This window comes from Vulpes vulpes, chromosome 5, assembly GCF_048418805.1.
Source record: "Vulpes vulpes isolate BD-2025 chromosome 5, VulVul3, whole genome shotgun sequence".
Taxonomy (NCBI): domain Eukaryota; kingdom Metazoa; phylum Chordata; class Mammalia; order Carnivora; family Canidae; genus Vulpes; species Vulpes vulpes.
Window position 1 is genome coordinate 80,457,274 of NC_132784.1, and position 19,813 is coordinate 80,477,086.

Genomic DNA, 19,813 nt, shown 5'->3' on the forward strand with positions numbered 1-19,813 from the left:
ACCAGCTTTCTAGTCTAAATGGCGACACTCCTCAGAGCAGTACCCAAGAGCCAGAGAGGAATCAGAGCCTTGCTACTGGCGCATTGATTCTAGTGGTCAGGGAGAGTGGTACCGAGAAAAGCAACAAGCCTGTGGCTACAAGTCAAGGCCCTCACTGAAGCAGCATACCACAGGCCCTGGCCAGCTGCCCTGAACTCAGTTAACAAGAGTATCCACTCACTTGTTGATGGGGTTTTTCGGTAGTTTCTAGTCAGGCCTATTATGAATAAAGCCACTCTGAACATTCACCCAGAAATCTGTGTTAACATATATTATTTCTCTTGGGTAAATACCCAGAAAGGGGATTGCTAGATTGTGTGGTAAATGTATGTTTAACTTTATAAGAACTGCCAAAGTAGTTTGCAAAGTGGCTGTATCATTTTGCATTCTCGTCTGCTATTAGGTGAGACTTCCAGTTATTCCAGATATTCACCAACACTTAGTATTGCCAGTCTTTTTAATTTTGGCCATTCTGATGTGTGCATAGTGGTAACTAATTATAGTTTTAATTTGCATTTCTTTGATGACTAATGTTGAATGTCTTTTCAAGTTCTTAAGGTTGATGTCTATTTTCTTTTTAGTAAAGTGTCTATTTTTTATTGTGTTGTCTTCTGTGATCAGAGATCTTGATATAATATGAATACAAGTTTTTTTTTTGTCAGGTATGTGCTTTCTGAATATTTTCTCCTAATCTGTGGCTAGACTTTTCATTTTATTAATGTTGTCTTTTGAAGAGCATATTTGGGGGTTTTTTTCTTTGGATAAGGTACATTTCATCTTTCTTTAAAATTTTTTAGTTCATATTTTTTAAGCCATCTAAGAAATCTGTGCCTACCCCAAAATTGTAAGGATTTTCTCCTAGCACTGATAAGATTTAATTTTTACAATTAGATATCTGATAAACTTTAAATGAAATTGTGTGATGGTATGAGGTAGGGATCAAGATAATTTTTAGCACAGATATCTAATTTTCAGCAATATTTGTCAAAATGACTATCATTTCCCCATTGGACTATCAAGAATAACTTGCCCCAATATGTGTGAGTCTATTTCCAAACTCCTTATATTTCTTTCCATTGCTCTTCCTTTTTTAAAAATATTTTATTTATTTATTCATGGGAGAGAGAGAGAGAGAGAGAGAGGCAGAGACACAGGCAGAGGGAGAAGCAGGCTCCATGCAGGGAGCCCGATGTGGGACTCAATCCTGGGTCTCCAGGGTCACACCCCGGAGTTTAGCAGCGCTAAACTGCTGAGCCACCCGGGCTGCCCTCCATTGCTCTTTCTGTGTATCCTTATGCCAGTACCATTATATCTTGATTACTTTATACTAAATACTAAAGTCAGGTAGTGCAAGTCCTCCAAATTTGGCTATTTGAATTTCTTTGCATTTCCTGACCTTTCATTGAGCTTCCTAGATTTATAGGTTAACATTTTCAGGAACTCAGAAAAACTTCTGGCCATGATTTCTTCAAATATATTCGCCCTCTTCTCAAACTTTCTAGGGCTCCAATTGTATATCTATGAGACTGCTTGATATTAACTCACATGGTACTGACACTCTGTCCTTTTCTCAGCCTTTCTTTTTTTCTTCTCTATACTTCAGTTTGGATAGTTTTTATTGCCCTGTCTTAAAATTCACTAGCATTTTGTTCTCTAATGACTAATCTGCTATTAAACCTATCTGGTGTTTTGTTTGTTTATTTTTCCATTTAAGATACTGTATTTTTTAGATCTAGAACTTCCATTGGTTCCATTTTTAGTTTCCATTTCTCTTCATATAATATTCATGTTTTTCTTTAATTCCTTTCATATTTATAATAGCTTTTGAAATGTCTTTTAGTGGGGTTCCTGTGTGGCTTAGTTGGTTGAGCGTCTGCCTTCTGATCAGGTCATGGTCCCTAGGTCCTGGCGTCCTGGGGCAAGCCCCAGGTTGGGCTCCTTGCTTAGCGAGGAGTCTGCTTCTCCCTCTCCCTTTGCCCCTCCTCTCTGCTCTTGTGCACATGTGCTCTCTCTCAAATAAATAAATAAAATCTTTCTTAAAAAATATTTCTACTGTTAACTCTATGGCAGGGAGGAGGGTGTCCTGTTTCTACTGATCTACTTTTCTCCTGGATAATGATTACCTTTTTTGAGATCTTTGTGAATTTCCCACATGTTCGACAAAATCTCTTCCCTCTAACAGGTCAAAACACAAATGTATCCCTACCTTGGGCATACTTCCATAGTTATTTCCTTTTCACAGTTCTATTAGTTGTTATTTTCTTGGTAGTTAGTTGTTTCTGCCAAGCCTTGTGTAGTTCACCCTGTGCATGAACCACTTACAATTTAGCCAAGGATACAAGGGAACCCCAAGCCAATTTTGGGAACTATTATCTAAATAGTTTCTTCATTTATGGCGTTTCATGGAAAATTCCAGACATTTCCATCTCCTAGAACTTTGGTGTCTTTCTCCTCAACTTGTAGAGACCCCTATGTTTTTCTTGGATTTTCTCTCCCTATACCACAGTCCAAAAATTGCCTCTAGGTATAAAGATGGGATACATTGTAGGATTCACCTCAACTTTTCTTCTCTTAAAACATTATCTAATGTTAAAAATCATTGTTTCATAAATTTTGTCCAATTCTAGTTGTTTAAAATAGGATGTCTAGTCTGATACTAGTTATTCTGTTATGTCTATAAACAGATCTCTTGTTTTTTCATGTTTATGGTAACTCATTTTCAAAAAGTGAGAACATATAGGAATTAAAATGTACTAAAAAGTGTATTTGTGGAACTTTCCCATAATGAAGAAAACATGTTTAAGTAGGAAAATGGATTCTAATCCTAGCTATTCCAGTTGATCTATTTTGCATAGGGCAGCTAACGTCTCTAATTCACAATTTTCTATGTTGCTTAATTAGACGATTTCATAAAATCTGTGATCTTAATGTTAAGGATTATCTGCCCTTAAGGATCATTTGTAAGTAAATCCATAAACTGAAAATTCTCATTTGCTTTTATTACAACTGAGGAAACACATTCCTGCCCTGCCTTCCTCTTAGGTTTTTATTCAGGAAAAAAAATTCTGACTACCAATTACTTATGGCATTCCAAAATAATCCAATTGTATAATCCTAAAATTGACAATAAATAGAAGACATTTGGCTACTCATGGTCCCTTGAAAATAAACTACAGTATCAAATTCCATATTTTAAAAAATCTGCTTTCATATTTTTAAATCTGATACTAATCCCCGGTATGAACACTAGACTAATTTTTAAAACAATAATAGTATCAATGGGCTTTTCCTCACCTATCATAAAAAATTCTTTAAAGAACTTCAAACAGGGATCCCTGGGTGGCGCAGCGGTTTGGCGCCTGCCTTTGGCCCAGGGCGCGATCCTGGAGACCCGGGATCGAATCCCACATCGGGCTCCCGGTGCATGGAGCCTGCTTCTCCCTCTGCCTGTGTCTCTGCCTCTCTCTCTCTCTCTGTGACTATCATAAATAAATAAAGATTTAAAAAAAAAAATGTTTAAAAAAAAAAAAAAAAGAACTTCAAACATACTAATTATGCATGACATTCCCCGGTTGAAATCCATGGTGAGCATCCTGAATCAAATTTTGTTACAACAGGTACTCTCCTTTGAATCTTTTAAAATGTTCTCTAAATTCTTTAACCCATACTATTGGAAAAAATCTCTATTACAGTTACTGATTTGTGTGTGAACATTATGTAATAATACTGTATTTTTAAAAGGTTTTATTTATTTATTCATGAAAGGCACAGAGAGAGGCAGCAACATAGGAAGAGGGAGAAGCAGGCTTCTCAAAGGGGCTCCAGGATCATGCCCTGAGCCAAAGGCAGACACTCAACCGCTGAGCCACCCAGGCATCCCCATAGTAATGCTATTATGCTATATTTTTTATTGAATTGTACGTTTCTTAAACTTAAATATTTTCTTTTTTTATGTTTTTATTTATTTGACACACACATACAGAGAGCACAAGCAGGGAGAGCAGCAGGCAGAGGGAGAGGGAGAAGCAGGCTCCCTGCTGAGCAAGGAGCCCAATGCAGTGCTCAATCCCAGGACCCTGGGATCATGACCGGAGCCAAAGGCAGACTCAACCAATTGAGCCACCCAGTTTCCCTTAAAATTGAACATTTTCTTGAAGTCTTTTCTTGTTTAGGCTTACTGAGTTATTTTTCGAAATTAACAAATGTGAGCATGGGTAGCCCGGGCAGCTCAGAGGTTTAGCGCCACCGCCAGCCCAAGGCCTGATCCTGGAGACCTACGATCGAGTCCCACGTCGGGCTTCCTGCATGGAGCCTGCTTCTCTGCCTCTCTCTCTGTGTCCCTCATGAATAAATAAATAAAATCTTTTAAAAAAATGTGAGCATCATAAAAGTCTGGATTTTCCTCTAATTTAAGGGCATCCATAATTTATTTATACACTGACAGTCACATATAAGATATTCTCTCAATCTTTATGTGGTTTTTTTAGTAGTAACAGGGAAAAACCACTATAATGGAATACGTTTACATACAAATATTAAAGGAATGTTTATTTCTTCTAAGTCAGAGTTGCCACATGGACTACTCCCTGCTAACTTGTAGAATTTTTCCTCTTCCTGATTTCTTAACTCCGTACACTAGTTCAGAGTGGTCTAATTTCCCATAACTCATTTTCTATGTCATATAATTTATTTTCCTTCTCTCATACTATATGAGAAATATGCTAAACAAATAAGGAATCTATGAAGATTTCCATTATCAGTAAATTTGAAGTTTTAGAATACCAGAACAAGAGTTCTTAAACTTAGTAGGGCTAAAAATCATCTGGACACATTTGTTGAAATTCAGATTCCCAAGGCCAACACTCGGGAAATTCTTAATTCAATAGGCTTGGAGTGGGGGCCCAACAGTTTGAATTTTTAACACACAGTTCAGATGATTTTGATGCAGGTGTCCTATGAACTATACTTTGAGAAACACTGCAGCCCCTTTGTCTGTAATAAGTATCTTATGTTTCCAGGTGACAAAAAAAGGTATTCTGTTCTCACTCAAGTAGATTGAAACTATGTTTTCCAAATCGAATGTACAAACCCCATCGCAATGGGCAAAACAATCCATTAGGGTAAGACGATATTAGAACTATCTTTTCATCTAAAAAAATCAGCTTTTTAAAAAAAAAATCTTATTTATTTATTCATGAGAGACACAGAGAGAGAGAGAGAGAGAGAGAGAGAGAGGCAGAGACACAGGCAGAGGGAGAAGCAGGCTCCAAGCAGGGAGCCTGATGTGGGACTCAATCCTGGGTCTCCAGGATCATGCCCTGGGCTGAAGGCAACTCTAAACAGCTGAGCCACCCAGGCTGCCCTCAGCTTTATCAATGTTAAATAAAAGACCAATACTTGGCATTTTAAAAAAGAGAGAGAATCTGGGATGCCTGAGTGGCTCAGCAGTTGAGCATCTGCCTTCAGCTAAGGGGGTATCCCAAAGCTCTGGGATCAAGTCCCACATCAGGCTCCTTGCATGAAGCCTGCTTCTCCCTCTGCCTGTGTCCTTGTCTCTCTCTCTGTGTCTTTCAGGAATAAATAAATAAAATATTTAAAAAGAGACAGAGAAAAAAAATAAAAAGAGACAGAGAGAGAGAGAATCAGAAAAGGAATTCCAGTAACAAAAATTCTGTGAGACAGAGGAAACATAAGTTAAGTAGTAAATAATTTAGTAGACCAGAAACTTCAAAACTGAAGGTAGCAGAAGTAAACTTGAGTTCTAGTGCAAAATTCCAGAAAAGTTCAGAAATTTGAGCCATCAGATACCTCTAAAAAGTAGGTTGAAAACAAGTTCACTATTTCGATAAAAAGGAGTTAAACCCCCAAACACCAAGCATTCAGGCAACTATACGTCTGTCACCAGAAAAGAAAACAGGAGATTTGGTCTCTGGAGAAGCTAAACCACAGCTCTGAAATCAGAGGCACCAGGCAGAGCTGAGAATGAGGGCAGCTTACTGAGAATAGGGGAATTAAATGAAAATCTACATACTGAAAGTGCAACTCCTAGTCTCCTTCTCCACTTTGACTATGAGATTGTTCAGATTGGCAGATTCTAGCTGTAGAAACTGGTCAGCCCCAGAGTAAAGACATACAAACACACAATTAGCCACACCTCTCACCCTAAAGAAAAAGCCGACAAAACACTGTCCAATGCAACCCATGCCTCAATAAGATATCCCTATGTTCAAGAGCTTTTCAATAGGTGTTGAGTTCTTCACTTTTAAATATTGATGGAAGACTAACCCATCTTTAAGAAATCTCATCTACAAAGGATGAGGAATCAGTATGGTATTAGACTTCATAATAGCAACACTGGGAATAAGAAGCAATGGAGCAATACCTTGAGCATTTGAAGGAAAGAATGATTTCCCAAGATCTTAAAAAAATTATATCCCATGTTCTCTTTCTTAGAAAGCAACTGGAATATGTGTCCAATAGACTAAATGAAGACAAAGGAAGATTAGAGAAGTAGGAGAGAGGGATCCAACAGAGGAGAGAGGGAAAGAATCCGCAGGTTGAGGGTGAAGAGACATCTGAGGATATAGGTTATGGAGAACAATCAATTCAAATTGGACTGAGAGGACAGAGCACTTTTTCATTGTTTCATTTCTTCATTATCTTTTTCATTGTTCTCTTCACATTATAATCTTGTGCCATTTGTGATAGTACATGGAAAACCAGGCAAAAAACACCAAATGGGTAAGATATAACTATTAACTGCTAAGAAAAAAATAAGTATTTCTCATGAAGAATGGTATCCTAAATAATAAAATAATTGATACAGTTAACACTACTTCTCTGACAAGGAATCTAAGAGATAATTAATCGAAAATAAAACTTACCCACCATCACAATGTTAACCTTAAAAAGTTCCATCTCTGGAGCAGACATTTTTCATTTTCCATTAACTTTGCATCTTGTGCCCAGAAATTTTTCTTTTTACGTTTTCACCCCTGGATACATATGTTTAGCCTATGCCCCACAGTTGCAGGTGCTGTGTGATTATTAAACCATACCAAGTAATTCTAAAGCCATCTGCTTCAAGTTTCAAAGAGATGGGCCATAGTTGGGATAGCCTGAGTTTAGTGAAGAAATATATCACTTTGGCTCTCACTTCAAAGCTCTTAATTAATTAACTTTCTAAAATAAGTATATGGATTTCCTTCTGGTTTTGCACTCTTTTAAGAAAAATAAGCCATTTTCCTATGGCTCTATTCTGAGCTCAGAGAAGACTTTTATGCCTTAATTAACTTACTATAACACCATCTTCAATAATTTTCTCTTTATCCCACTGCAATAGCCTTCACCAAATTAAGAGTCTTGTACATCCTATTTTAATACTTCATAATAACCTAAAAATAGCTTCTAATCCCTGAATAATATTTTATCATAAAAAAGAAAATAATTTGTGTTTCTCCTGGGACCACGCCACTTTTTTATTCCTGTTATTGACTTGGTAGTTAATTTATAAATATGGTATTATCTTGTGATTACCAACAAAACTCAAACTTAAAATTTTATTTACAAAATAATTATCTGGTCTTACTTTTTCCCTTCAAAAAATTCTATTTAGGGCAGCCTGGGTGGCTCAGCAGTTTAAGCGCCTGCCTTTGGCCCAGGGCGTGATCCTGGAGACCCAGGATGGAGTCCCACATCGGGGTCCCTGCATGGAGCCTGCTTCTCCCTCTGTCTGTGTCTCTGCCTCTCTTTCTCTCTCTCTCTCTTTCTCTCTCTCTCTCTCTCTCATGAATAAATAAATAAAATATTTTTTAAAAAATTCTATTGATACTCAAGGCCCTAATTCTCTTGCCTTCTATATCCTTTACCTACTTCTTATAAATGATATTTATTTAATATTTTTTATTTGAAGTATAGTTGGCATACAGTGTTAGTTTCAGGTAGGTGTACAACACTGATTTTGATGGTTCTATGAATTATGTAGTGCTCACCAATATAAGTGTAGTTTTCATCTGTTATCACACAAAGTTATTATTGATGCTGTATTAAAAGTGATATTTAATCAAATATTTATAAAATGCTTATTACTGAATCATGTCCTGAATTTTATAAATCATGAAAATTCATTAAATTTTATAAATTGTAAGGAAAAAAATAAGCTAAAGAATTGCTTGATCATCGAGTTTTAAATAAATTGCTCTCTAGAATCAAAAAGTAAAATAGCAGTGACATTTTTACTTATACTCAACCTTTCATCTAAGAACATATAATCTTTAAGAGTGACTATTACCCCCATTTTACCACCAAAGCACAGAATTACAAAGATTGAACTGAAGTGAACTCAAGAGGTTATCTAATCTAGCTTCTATCTCCAAGAATGACTGCATTTTAACAAAACCAAGAGATATATCCATGTTTTCTAGTTTTCAAAATCTCCAGGGAAGATGTTACAACTTCCCTTAGCAATTTGCTCTGGTGTGTAATATCCCTTGTTTTACTCATAATCCAAATCTGAAGATAAAAAGGAAATAAAACCTGGTTTCCTAGATTCTCAGTAAGTACTCTTATCCAGTTTGGTTATGAGATAAACATAAAAATAAAAAGATGAAGAAATAGATATTTAAATAAGAACAATCTCCAATATCTAGTCAACTATTCAGCTGGTTCAACCAACAGTCATTTTGAAAATAATCTGACATGATAAAACTATTTATACCTAAATTTATTTCATAATAAATGCCTCCCATTAGTAAGAGAAATAATTTCTAACTACGAGATGTATATTTATGAGTTCTAAAGATAATAATAACATATATTTATTGGGAACTTTCTGGGTGCTGGCACTCCATTGCATATCATATTGAATCTTCATGTCATTTCTGTGAGGTAGGCACTATTGTTATTCCCATTTTTTATTTTTATTTATTTATTTTTAAAGATTTTATTTATTTATTGATGAGAGACAGAGAAAGAAAGAGGCAGGCAGAGACATAGGCAGAGGGAGAAGCAGGTTCCAGGCAGGGAGCCCAATGTGGGACTCGATCTGGGGACCGTGGGATCACGCCCTGAGCTGAAGGCAGATGCTCAACCCCTGAGCCACCCAGGCATCCCTATTCTCATTTTTTAGATGAAGGCTCTGAGACGGTAGGGTGTCCAAAGTCTCATAGATTCAATGACAAAGCCAGGATTAACACCTAGACAACGTGGTTGTGTTTCACGGTCTCTCTAATACATACTTAATACATTTTAGTTGTTATTATTAGGTGCTTTAAGATTGGGTTGAAAAACCCTTATCTGTAAAAAAATTTTTTTCTCTTCAAACTCTCATTAGTTCCTCCAAATTTTTGTCAGATCAAAGATGATCTGGGAAATATACACATCCTTTAAAAAATATATATTTATATGACAAAATTTGTTTCTTAAAGTTTGCTGTATTGTTTCCTGATTTTTTCTTAGGCCCATCTAGATTTGCTTTTAAAAATGCATATATATGCTTTTAAAAGGAATCTTGGTTATTTTGGCTTTTACTTACTCATTTAAGAAGCAAGGGTACTTCTAGGTCATATTATTTTTATTTTTACTTTTTAAAAAATATTTTATTTATTTATTTATGAGAGACAGAGAGAGAGAGAGAGAGGCAGAGACACAGGCAGAGGGAGAAGCAGGCTCCATTCAGGGAGCCTGACGTGGGACTTGATCCCGGGTCTCCAGGATCAGGCCGTGGGCTAAAGACAGTGCTAAACTGCTGGACCACCCGGTCTTTTTTTTTTTTTTTTTCGGTCTTATTATTTTTAAATGAAAAGGAGCAGATTCTAGATTTGAGCTAGATTAGATGGGCTTCAATCTAAATATTTTATAAAATATTATAAATAACTAGAATGTTCTCTAAGTGTAAACATACCTTTTAACTAAGTAAATGGTCAGCTATATGTTAGCCAAAGAAATCTTGTTGCTTTACTAAGGTGATTTATGTTGTTTAGTACAGTAAACATGCTTATAAACAGTTAAAGTTCTGCATTTAATATAATATCTTCGTAATATTTCAGTTTATTAGTTGACACTGCTATTTTAAGGAAAAACCAACACATTTCAAAAGCCATGAAAACTTTGAAATTTAATTTATACTTTAATATTTCATACAACATTACCTTTTTTATTGTTTCCTTTCCCACTGTAATCTCATGCCCATCTTGTCCCATGCCATTCTTAAAGAACAGAATTCGGACTGAGGTCTTCTCACTAAGTTTCTTCATTCTAACAGAAAGAACAGGCTTGGTTTTCTGTCTTTTAACATCAGTAGGAAGCATCAGCCCATTCATTGTCCAAGTTACTTTCTTCATTAACAACAGATGGTCTAGAAGAGAATTTTTTTTTTTTAAAGTCAAGTCAATATTTGGCTTCAAAACTAGAAATGGACACACCATACTTTCCTTCCCCCTCTTACCTATATCATATACACTGGCCAGTCTCCATTTAGATGCTGGTTTTCTGAAATGCTACCACCAGCTTCCCACTAACCGTGACATAAGCTGTAGCAAGCTGTCTGCTCTGATAGCCTGCATAAATCATCATTTCTGAAGGGAACAGATGTTCAGGGTATGAAAGAGTAATACCACAATTTAGTCCTAATTAAAATTCACCTTAGCATGCCTCTATCACTGATCAGATGCACTGGGCTGAAAGGCTCCATTGAAAGGGTCCTTTGCTTACTACAAAACAATATGGGTCCTGAACTTTTGTGTTCTTTATGGTTGGGGAAAATGCTTTTTTCTCCTTAAAATGATTTATTATCCATGTTGTTTTAAAGATGATGACCTCCAAATAGTAACCTTATACATTATTCTTCTCCTGTGACTAGAATGAAAGTGCCTTCTAGCACATCTTTGGTGAGGGATTCAAAATATTTCACTAAAAGTGAAAATCAGCTCTGCATTAACAGTTTACTTTGACCTATGCATTTTCAAAGATGTATGTAGGAATTTATATTTCAAAACCACCCTCATAGTAATGGCAGGGAAACTAAATTACTATGTATGACTTTGAAAATGTAAGGGTAAGAACAGAAGTGTAGTATATTGCATAGTTAGGTTGCTATTAGCATCCTTCTCTTTCCAAAAGGTATTATTTCATAAATAAATAATTTATACCTGGATCATTTTTTATTTGTGCATTCAATTTATTTTAGATTATATTTTCTTTTCACATAAATTACAAAATTTATGTGATTTTACATGTACATTGATCCCTCCTTCATCTGCTCCATATTTGTTCTAATGAGAGAAATAAAATTTTACTTGGATACAATTGAAAATAGCTGCATTTGTTTGCCCACATTTCTAAATAACCCTTCTCTATTAGCATTACCTCAGACACATGGCCTCTTTGACCTAAAAATGGTACTTTATATAAAATCTGCAAGTATTGATATGAAACAAGCAAATAGTTCTGGGAACTTTGGGTCCCAGAATGGCCACCTTAAGTGTTAAAAAAAAAAAAAATTGTCTTTCTCTTTCTCTCTTGTGTACATAGTCACACACATATACACACACACATATACATACAGAGTAGGTAAAAATAAGAGCAAACTTGCGAATAGGGGCAGCCCTGGGTGGCTCAGTGGTTTAGTGCTGCCTTCAGCCCTGGGCCTGATCCTGGGGACCCAGGATCAAGTCCCACATCGGGCTCCCTGCATGGAGCCTGCTTCTCCCTCCGCCTGTGTCTCTGCCTCTCTCTCTCATTCTCTCTCTCTCTCTCTCTCTGTGTGTGTGTCTCTCATGAATAAATAAAATCTTTAAAAAAAACTTGCAAAATAAACTAAGACTATAGATATGAGTAAACCTTTAAGAAGAGAAAAAATATTTTTACAGAAATTACTGCATTTAGTCATTTTGTAATCTAAAATTGATAGAAATTAGAAAATAAACTAGACATTCATGAGTTCATATGCCCAAAAGAATAAAAAACAGGTACTCAAATAAATACATGTACATGCATATTCATAGCAGCACTATTCACAACAGCCAAAAAGAGTAAGTCAAATAGCCACCAATGGATGAATGAACAAAATGTAGTACATACATACAATGGAATATTATTAAGTGAGGAAAGGAATGAAGTACTGATACATGCTACAATGTGGATGAACCTCAAGCCATTATGCTAAGTGAAAGTAGCCTAACATAAAAGTCAATATCCTGGGTAATTCCGTTATATGAAATATCCAGAAGAGGTAAATCCACAGAAACAAAATGCAGACTAATGGTTGCAGGTGTGGGAAGAGGGCAGAAAGGGAGAAAAATTTAATAGGTAAGAAGTTTTATTTTGGAATGATGGAAATGTTTTGGAACTAGATAGAAGAGGTGGTTGCACAACACTGTGAATGTACTGAATGCCAATGAATAGTTTACTTAGAAATGATTAATTTTGTTATGTGAATTTACCACAATTAATAAATAAGGAAGAGGAGGAGAAAGTGGGGTGGGGGTAAAACACTGATGGTTAGTATCTCTCTGAAAATAAAAAAATCACTCTCACAGGACAAAATAATAAATTCTTGTAGTTTGATAGTTTATCTACAATCTGGACATAACCACACACACACAGATGCTTTGCATAGTGAAAGGGTATAAACCTTCAAACTAGGTCTGAGTAACAACTCTCTTACTTGGTGACCCTATATGAGTTAAAATTCTCTGATTTCATCCTATAAAGTGTCCAGTGGGTACTACTCCCCTGCCTGACGAAGATTAAACATTTTATTTGTTAAAGTACCTAAAGCATTGAAGGTACTCCATGAATACTGGTTTCTTCCCCCACATCCCAGAATTTCTGGGTGGACAGAATCCACCACTCAGAGTATTTGAGCAGAGAGGACTGACTACAGAGCATTGGAAATGGAAAAGATGGAGAAGCAACCAAAGGACAGTGAGGCAATCTAGAGATTGACAACTGCAAGAAACCACTCCCACATTGGAGTGCCGGGCTAGCTCAGTTGGTGGAGCATGTGACTCTTGGTCTCAGGGTTGTGAGTTTGAGCCTCATGTTGGGTATAGAGATTACTTAAAAATAAATCTTAAAGAAATAAAAAAAGGAACCTCTCCCACCAAGGCCACAGGGAGGAGGTGTTGCAGGTGCCCAGATTTAGAGAATCTTACCAATAAAGGGTTTTCCCTTTTGATGGCTGAGACCAGGGTCAGGATTAGGGTGAGATCAGTGAAGGGTCAACACTGCAAAACTGAAAGAAGCACACTCAGTTGTGCAAGTGCACAGCCTTTAGTAAGTGCCTCCATATATTTTGTCTCACAGGTTCAGCACTCATCTTACCCTGGTCCGAGCCTGGTTTCTCTTTCCTCTATGCAGACTAACTAAATTCTATTAAAATAATGCTATTAACTGGACACTGTTTCATATGATTTATCGATATTAACTCATGAAGTCCTCTCAAAAAGCTTATGTGGTAGAAAATATCATTATCATCTACAGATGAAGAAACTGAGGCACAGAGAAGTTAAATAACTTGAGCAAAATCTTGCAGCTGGCAGGTGATTGCACCGGAATATGAATTCTAGAAACTGTACTCCTTTTTTTAAAAAAAGATTTTGGGATCCCTGGGTGGCTCAGCGGTTTAGTGCCTGCCTTTGGCCCTGGGCATGATCCTAGAGTCCCGGGATCGAGTCCCACGTCAGGCTCCCTGCATGGAGCCTGCTTCTCCCTCTGCCTATGTCTCTGCTCTCTCTCTCTCTCTATCTCTCTGTGCGTCTCCCATGAATAAATAAGTAAAATCTTTAAAAAATAAAAATAAAAAAATATTTTATTTATTTAGGTAATCTCTACACCCAAAGTGGGGCTCAAACTCACAAGCCTGAGATTAAGTGTTGCACACTCCACTGACTGGCATCCCTAGACTCTACCATGTATTTTATACTGTTATCAAACAAAATTTCACATCTTTCCACACAAATTGGACATACTCTTCACATTTCTTATTCCTATCAGCGTTTCCACTTCTTTCACAGTTGTCCATTATCTCAGGGAGATCTTGAACCCTTCCTCCTAGCCATTTCTCTCCAATCAATTGCTTAGTCATTCGATGATATTTTTGGGGTGTCCATTCATCAATGCACCAGAGAGATAGTTGTGAACAGGAAAGATTACGTGATCCTGGGGAAAGAAACAGTGGAATGTGTCTCTGAAGAGATGACATCTGAGTAGACAGGCTTGTACAATGAGAAGTCAGTCATGAAAATATGGGTGGAAAGAGTATTGGAGGCAGAATAATAATCAAGCACAAAGCCTCTTAGATGAGAATGAACTTGGCATGTTTGAGAAAGAAAAACAAAGTTTGGATAGATAGAGAATGTATATGTATAAAGCCAAAGGGTAGAAAGAGGCCAGATTGTGTAGAACAGGATAAAGGGTCTGGATCTTATTCTGGATGTAAAGGGAAGCTATTGGAAGGTTCTCAGCAGGGCACTGTATAGACTATAGCAGAGAATAGATGACACTGGTAGTTTTCCCCCACCAAATTCCTTTTATCAGGCTAGTGGACCCAAACTCCAGCTGCTGTGAGTCGTAGCCTATAACACCTCACAACTGCATCCTTCTCCTGAGAACAGCCTTTGGCTGAAGGAATCAGCCACCTACCCAGGAAATGTCTGTGAGGTGATGGTCTCTTAGCAAGGGGTCCAGTCCATAGTCAAGGGCTGACTGACTGGAGGACATAATAGCCAGTCCCCTGGCCTTAAGGAGGGGCAACTCTCACTCCAAAGTGAGGCTGGACTTCAGCTGAACACAGGGCATGATCAAAATTCTTCCTCTATTCTGTTGTTTCCCTCACTAAGTCCCTTGTACAAAAATCCCCATCTCAGGTTCTGCTTGGAGGGAACCTGACCTGAAATGGAGTCAAAGAAGAGAAACCTCCTCTTGCTATCTTTCTTCACAGTAAGCCTTAAAAACATCCTTCCTTTCCATTTCCAGCCGGGACCTAATTGTATTTTATTTTCCTCCATTATATCTGACATCCTATATTCCAATTATAGCTGAATTTCCTTTTATTGGGATGCCTGGGTGGCTCAGTGGTTGAGTGTCTGCCTTTGGCTCAGGATGAGATCCTGAAGTCCCGGAATCAAGTCCCGCACTGGGCTTCCCACATGGAACCTGCTTCTCCCTCTGCCTTTGTCTCTGCCTTTTTCTCTCTGTATCTTTCATGAATAAATAAATAAAATCTAAAAAACAAAACAAAAAAAAAAACACCACCAACAAAAACAAAAAACCACACATCAATTTTATTATTGCCTGAAGAGGAAGTTCTTGGAGCTAACTTTTGAAGTTTTCCATTAGTCAATCATCAAGTCTGTCAGGTAGTCAGCAAATACTTATTAAATCCATCCTATGTGTCAGACCCTGTGCAAGGAATATGAAAAAGACATATTCCCTTGCCTAAACTTATGTTTAACAGAAGAGTTTACTGACAATCTGACACTATCCAAACTTTTCGGTCTTCATCTTATCCTGGTTTAAAGCACTATTATACCCAAGCCAATCTGCTCATTATCCCCTGAGTATACCAAGGGCATATTTAAGTCCATTCTTCACCTATTCAGACTCAAGTCCACCTCAAAATCCGGTTTAAGATATTCCTTTAGTGTTCCAGCCCACAATGATCTATAATCTCTCTGAATCCTTAGAGCACTGCAGTCTATTATTACTTACCCATATATTCATTCACTCAGTAATGTTTCAGAACACACCACATTTCAGGTGCTGTATTACATATTAAGGAAAGAGCATAAATGATCTGAAATTATGTAAATATTTCATAAATATAGATCCTATTTCTGTTTCCATACTTAACCCCATTGAAGGTAGGAATCAAGCCCATATCTATTATTCTTTGCTCCTATACCTGCACATGGTATAGTTACTAGATGTTAACTTTCCTGTGCATTTAAATGCTTGATTGATAAAATTTAATTTTATGTCACCTTATGTAACATATCAGTTATGCAAAATAAACTTTATTGCCTGTATATATATATATATATATATATATATATATATATATATATCATTTTTATTCTCTATATCCTCCCAGTATGAACATAAATATGACTCATCTACCACCTTGATGTTCATCGATTACCATAATGGTAGAGAATTTCTTCAAGAAAGAGGAAACCTGCCAAGGAGATCTGGTTGGCAAATGAAGGTCTAGGAATGGAGTATACTTAAGGAGTATATTTAATGGAGTATGTTTAAGGTAAGTGCTACATATTCCTCAAGACTAATTTGGGGTAGGGCGTCATCTCCCTTAAAAACTCTTCTCTTGGGATCCCTGGGTGGCGCAGCGGTTTGGCGCCTGCCTTTGGCCCAGGGCGCGATCCTGGAGACCCGGGATCGAATCCCACATCAGGCTCCCGGTGCATGGAGCCTGCTTCTCCCTCCACCTGTGTCTCTGCCTCTCTCTCTCTCTCTCTGTGACTATCATAAATAAATAAAAAATTTAAAAAAATTAAAAAAAAAAAAAACTCTTCTCTTAAACACCCTTCCCTTCTACTCTTTGTGAAGATGTCTGTCTACCACTGACACTCTCCCCTGTACTATCATCAACATTTTATGCTTACCTAGTACACGGAGCAGGTGCTTAGTAAGTGCTGCATGAATTAATGAAATAAGGCTACCTTTTATTCCAACATAACTTATTCCAATAAAAGGAGTATATTCATAATTCTATTATCTGTGACCTCCTTTTTAAAAAAATTTATTTATTAATGAGAGATACAGAGAGAGAGAGAGAGAGGCAGAGACACAGGCAGAGGGAGAAGCAGGCTCCATGCAGTGAGCCTGATGTGGGACTCGATCCTAGATCTCCAGGATCAGGCCCTGGGCTGAAGGACGCTAAACCTCTGAGCCACCGGGGCTGCCCTATCTGTGAACTTCTAAGGACACTTCACTCACTTAAAAAATAGCCTAAAATAAAAATAGATCATATTTATGAATTTTCAAGTCAGTTTTCTGAAAGAATTCTTGATGAGTCTAGGAAAAACACATAATATAGTAAATTTGAAAATAAATTTGAAAATATCATGTATAACATAAAATACTTTCCAGATCTTTGATACTGATAAACGTGGAAAGACTATTGGAAATATACAAAAGTTTTTATATAAATAAAGATGTTTAAGGTAACCTGAAAGAAGCCTAATAAAATAGTATTAATGATGACTGAAATGTATTAATAATATAGTAAACAAGCAGCATAGCCTAGTATTTAAAAGCATGGGTTCTGAAGCCAAACTCCCTAGATATGAATCTTAACTTTGCCTCTTACTAACCCTGTAACCTTGGGGAAAAAAAAAAATCAGTCAATGTCATTTGCTTTAGTTTTCTTAACTGAAAAATGGGAATAGTAATACTAATTTCCTTTTTTCATATGGATGGAAAGAACTTCTACAGATAAAACACATGTGTAAATATGAAACAGTAAATGGTGACATTTTTATTATCTTCATGATTTTCATCAAGAACTTAACATATAGAGAGCAATGCATTAAGTGCTTTGTATACATTAACTCATTTTATCTTCATAATCTTAGGAGGTAGGTAACATTATCATCTCTATTTTATAGACGAAGAAAATGAGACCTGGAGAAATCAAGCAAGTTGATCTCTAACATCCATCCATTAAGTGGGTCAGAAATCACATACACCCTGAACAATTCTGGAGCCTGCTATATTAACCATGACACTGCAAAAAGTAATAAAAGATTCCACCAGTTTAAAATGACTAGATATCCCATACTTCTTATTTTCCTACATTCTATCATAGTTCCATAGTTCCATCTTAGCACCATCTAAAAAGCAGTTGCCCTCAGTGCCTATAATTTGGTCAAAATGTCCTTATGAGGGCAACCCGGTGGCTCAGCGGTTTAGCGCCGCCTTCAGTCCAGGGCGTGATCCTGGAGTCCTAGGATCGAGTCCCACATCGGGCTCCCTTCATGGATCCTGCCTCTCCCTCTGCCTGTGTCTTTCTGCCTCTGTCTCTCTCTCTCATTCTGTGTCTCTATGAATAAATAAATAAATCTTTTTAAAAAAATGTCCTTATGAAAACTACTGTGACTCCTTCACAAACCTTTATGTCTGTTGTCAATCAGAACAGTTTGAATAAGGTTTCTCAACCTTTGCAAGTATTGACACTTCTTTGTTCTTTGTAGTGTGGGTTGTCTTGTGCATTATGGAATGTTTGGTACCATCCCTGACCTACACTCATTGGATGCCAGTAGCATGTTCCCAGTTGAACAACCAAAGTGTTGGTATCCTATATATATGTATGATACAAATATGTATCATGAAGGACAGCCCAAGTTAGGAAGAAGCTAAAAAGGTATAGGCTTGGGACACCTGGGTGGCTCAGTGGTTGAGCACCTGCCTTAGGCTCAGGTCATGATCCTGAGGTCCTAGGATCAAGTCCCACAACAGGCTCCCCGCAGGGAGCCTGCTTCTCCCTCTGTGTCTCTGCCTCTCATTCTATGTCTCTCATGAATAAACAAAATTTTTTTTAAAAAGTCATAGGCTTAGTGCATTATAATGCATTGGCTTCAGAATTGTAAAACCTTGGGGTTAAAAGAAACTAAAAATTATTGATTCTAGCCACCTGCTTCATTTACTCAATTATTCATTTAACAAACATGCACTGAGTACCTATCACATGTTCCCTGCCTGCACAGAGGGGACCTCAAAGAGTTCTCAGTCTATTGGGGAAGACAATAAAGGAAAACAAACACAAAATATGGCAGGTGCATGGTCAGAAGTCTCCACAAAGTATTGAGGGAATAGAGAGCAAGGACACCTGCCACAGCTTATGGTAGACAAGAAAGGCTCCCCAAAGGAAGGACATAAGGTAGGACTTAAAGGACACAGAGAGTGGACAAAAGAGTCAGAACATAATCCAGATAGCAGAAATGATGTAAAGACCCAGAGTTATGCAATAATATGATGGACCATTGGGAGGAGGTTAAACACACAGTGGATAGAAATGGAGCAAGGAAGGTGGGAAGTAGTCCGATCAGAGCCTGCACACAATGCTTAGAATACTCACACTACCCAAAGCAGACCATTCCATCTTTTAGATGATTGAGACTATTGGAAAAATCTTCCTTAAATGTAAGGCAAAATCTACTTCTCCAGGAAACAAAGCTATTGGGATAAAGTGAGGAAAAGGCCAGGTCTAAAGCAGTATGTCTCAAAATATGAGCCAGCTGGAGAATTGGGGAACCCTCATATTTAGCAACACAAAGTGATTCTTCTCTACATCACAGCTCTAGGGCCATATGCCTTCACATGAAGAGACGTGGTGAGGGCTGACAGCCAGTGTAAGCATTATTATTTACAGAGGCAAGAAGAAAAACAGAATCTTCTTTTTTTTAAGAAAGCAAGAGATTTTTTTTTAGTAAATTCTACCCCCCAAATGGGGATCAAACTCCTGACTCCAAGGTCAAGAATAACACACTTTTAAAAAATAAAAAGTCACTTGCTCTACCGACTGAGCCAGCCCAGTGCCCTCCAAAAAACAGAATCTTGACTCTTCCATTCCAGCATGGAGAACTTTAAGATGCTCAGCAAAGACGTGACTAGGTTTTATCCCTGGTGAGGAAGAGAATTAAGCAAGGCTGGGAGTGGAGAGAAGGAAAAGAAATCAAATGGTAAGGGGATGGCTGGGTAAGTGGGGCAGGTAACCAAGTCGAGTATTAAAACAAAAAAAGTGTTATCTAAACCA

At 37.3% G+C, this 19,813-nt stretch overlaps 1 protein-coding gene across 5 annotated transcripts in view; it reads right to left on the reverse strand.

The window, feature by feature from the left end:
• DCDC1 (doublecortin domain containing 1) overlaps positions 1-19,813 on the reverse strand; it is a 455,963-nt gene that overhangs the window by 388,853 nt on the left and 47,297 nt on the right. For all 5 annotated transcript variants that reach the window (XM_072759029.1, XM_072759033.1, XM_072759030.1 and 2 more), the window contains one exon: positions 10,188-10,393. In XM_072759029.1, the coding sequence (XP_072615130.1) occupies positions 10,188-10,393 (206 nt within the window). The remainder of the gene's footprint in view (positions 1-10,187; positions 10,394-19,813) is intronic.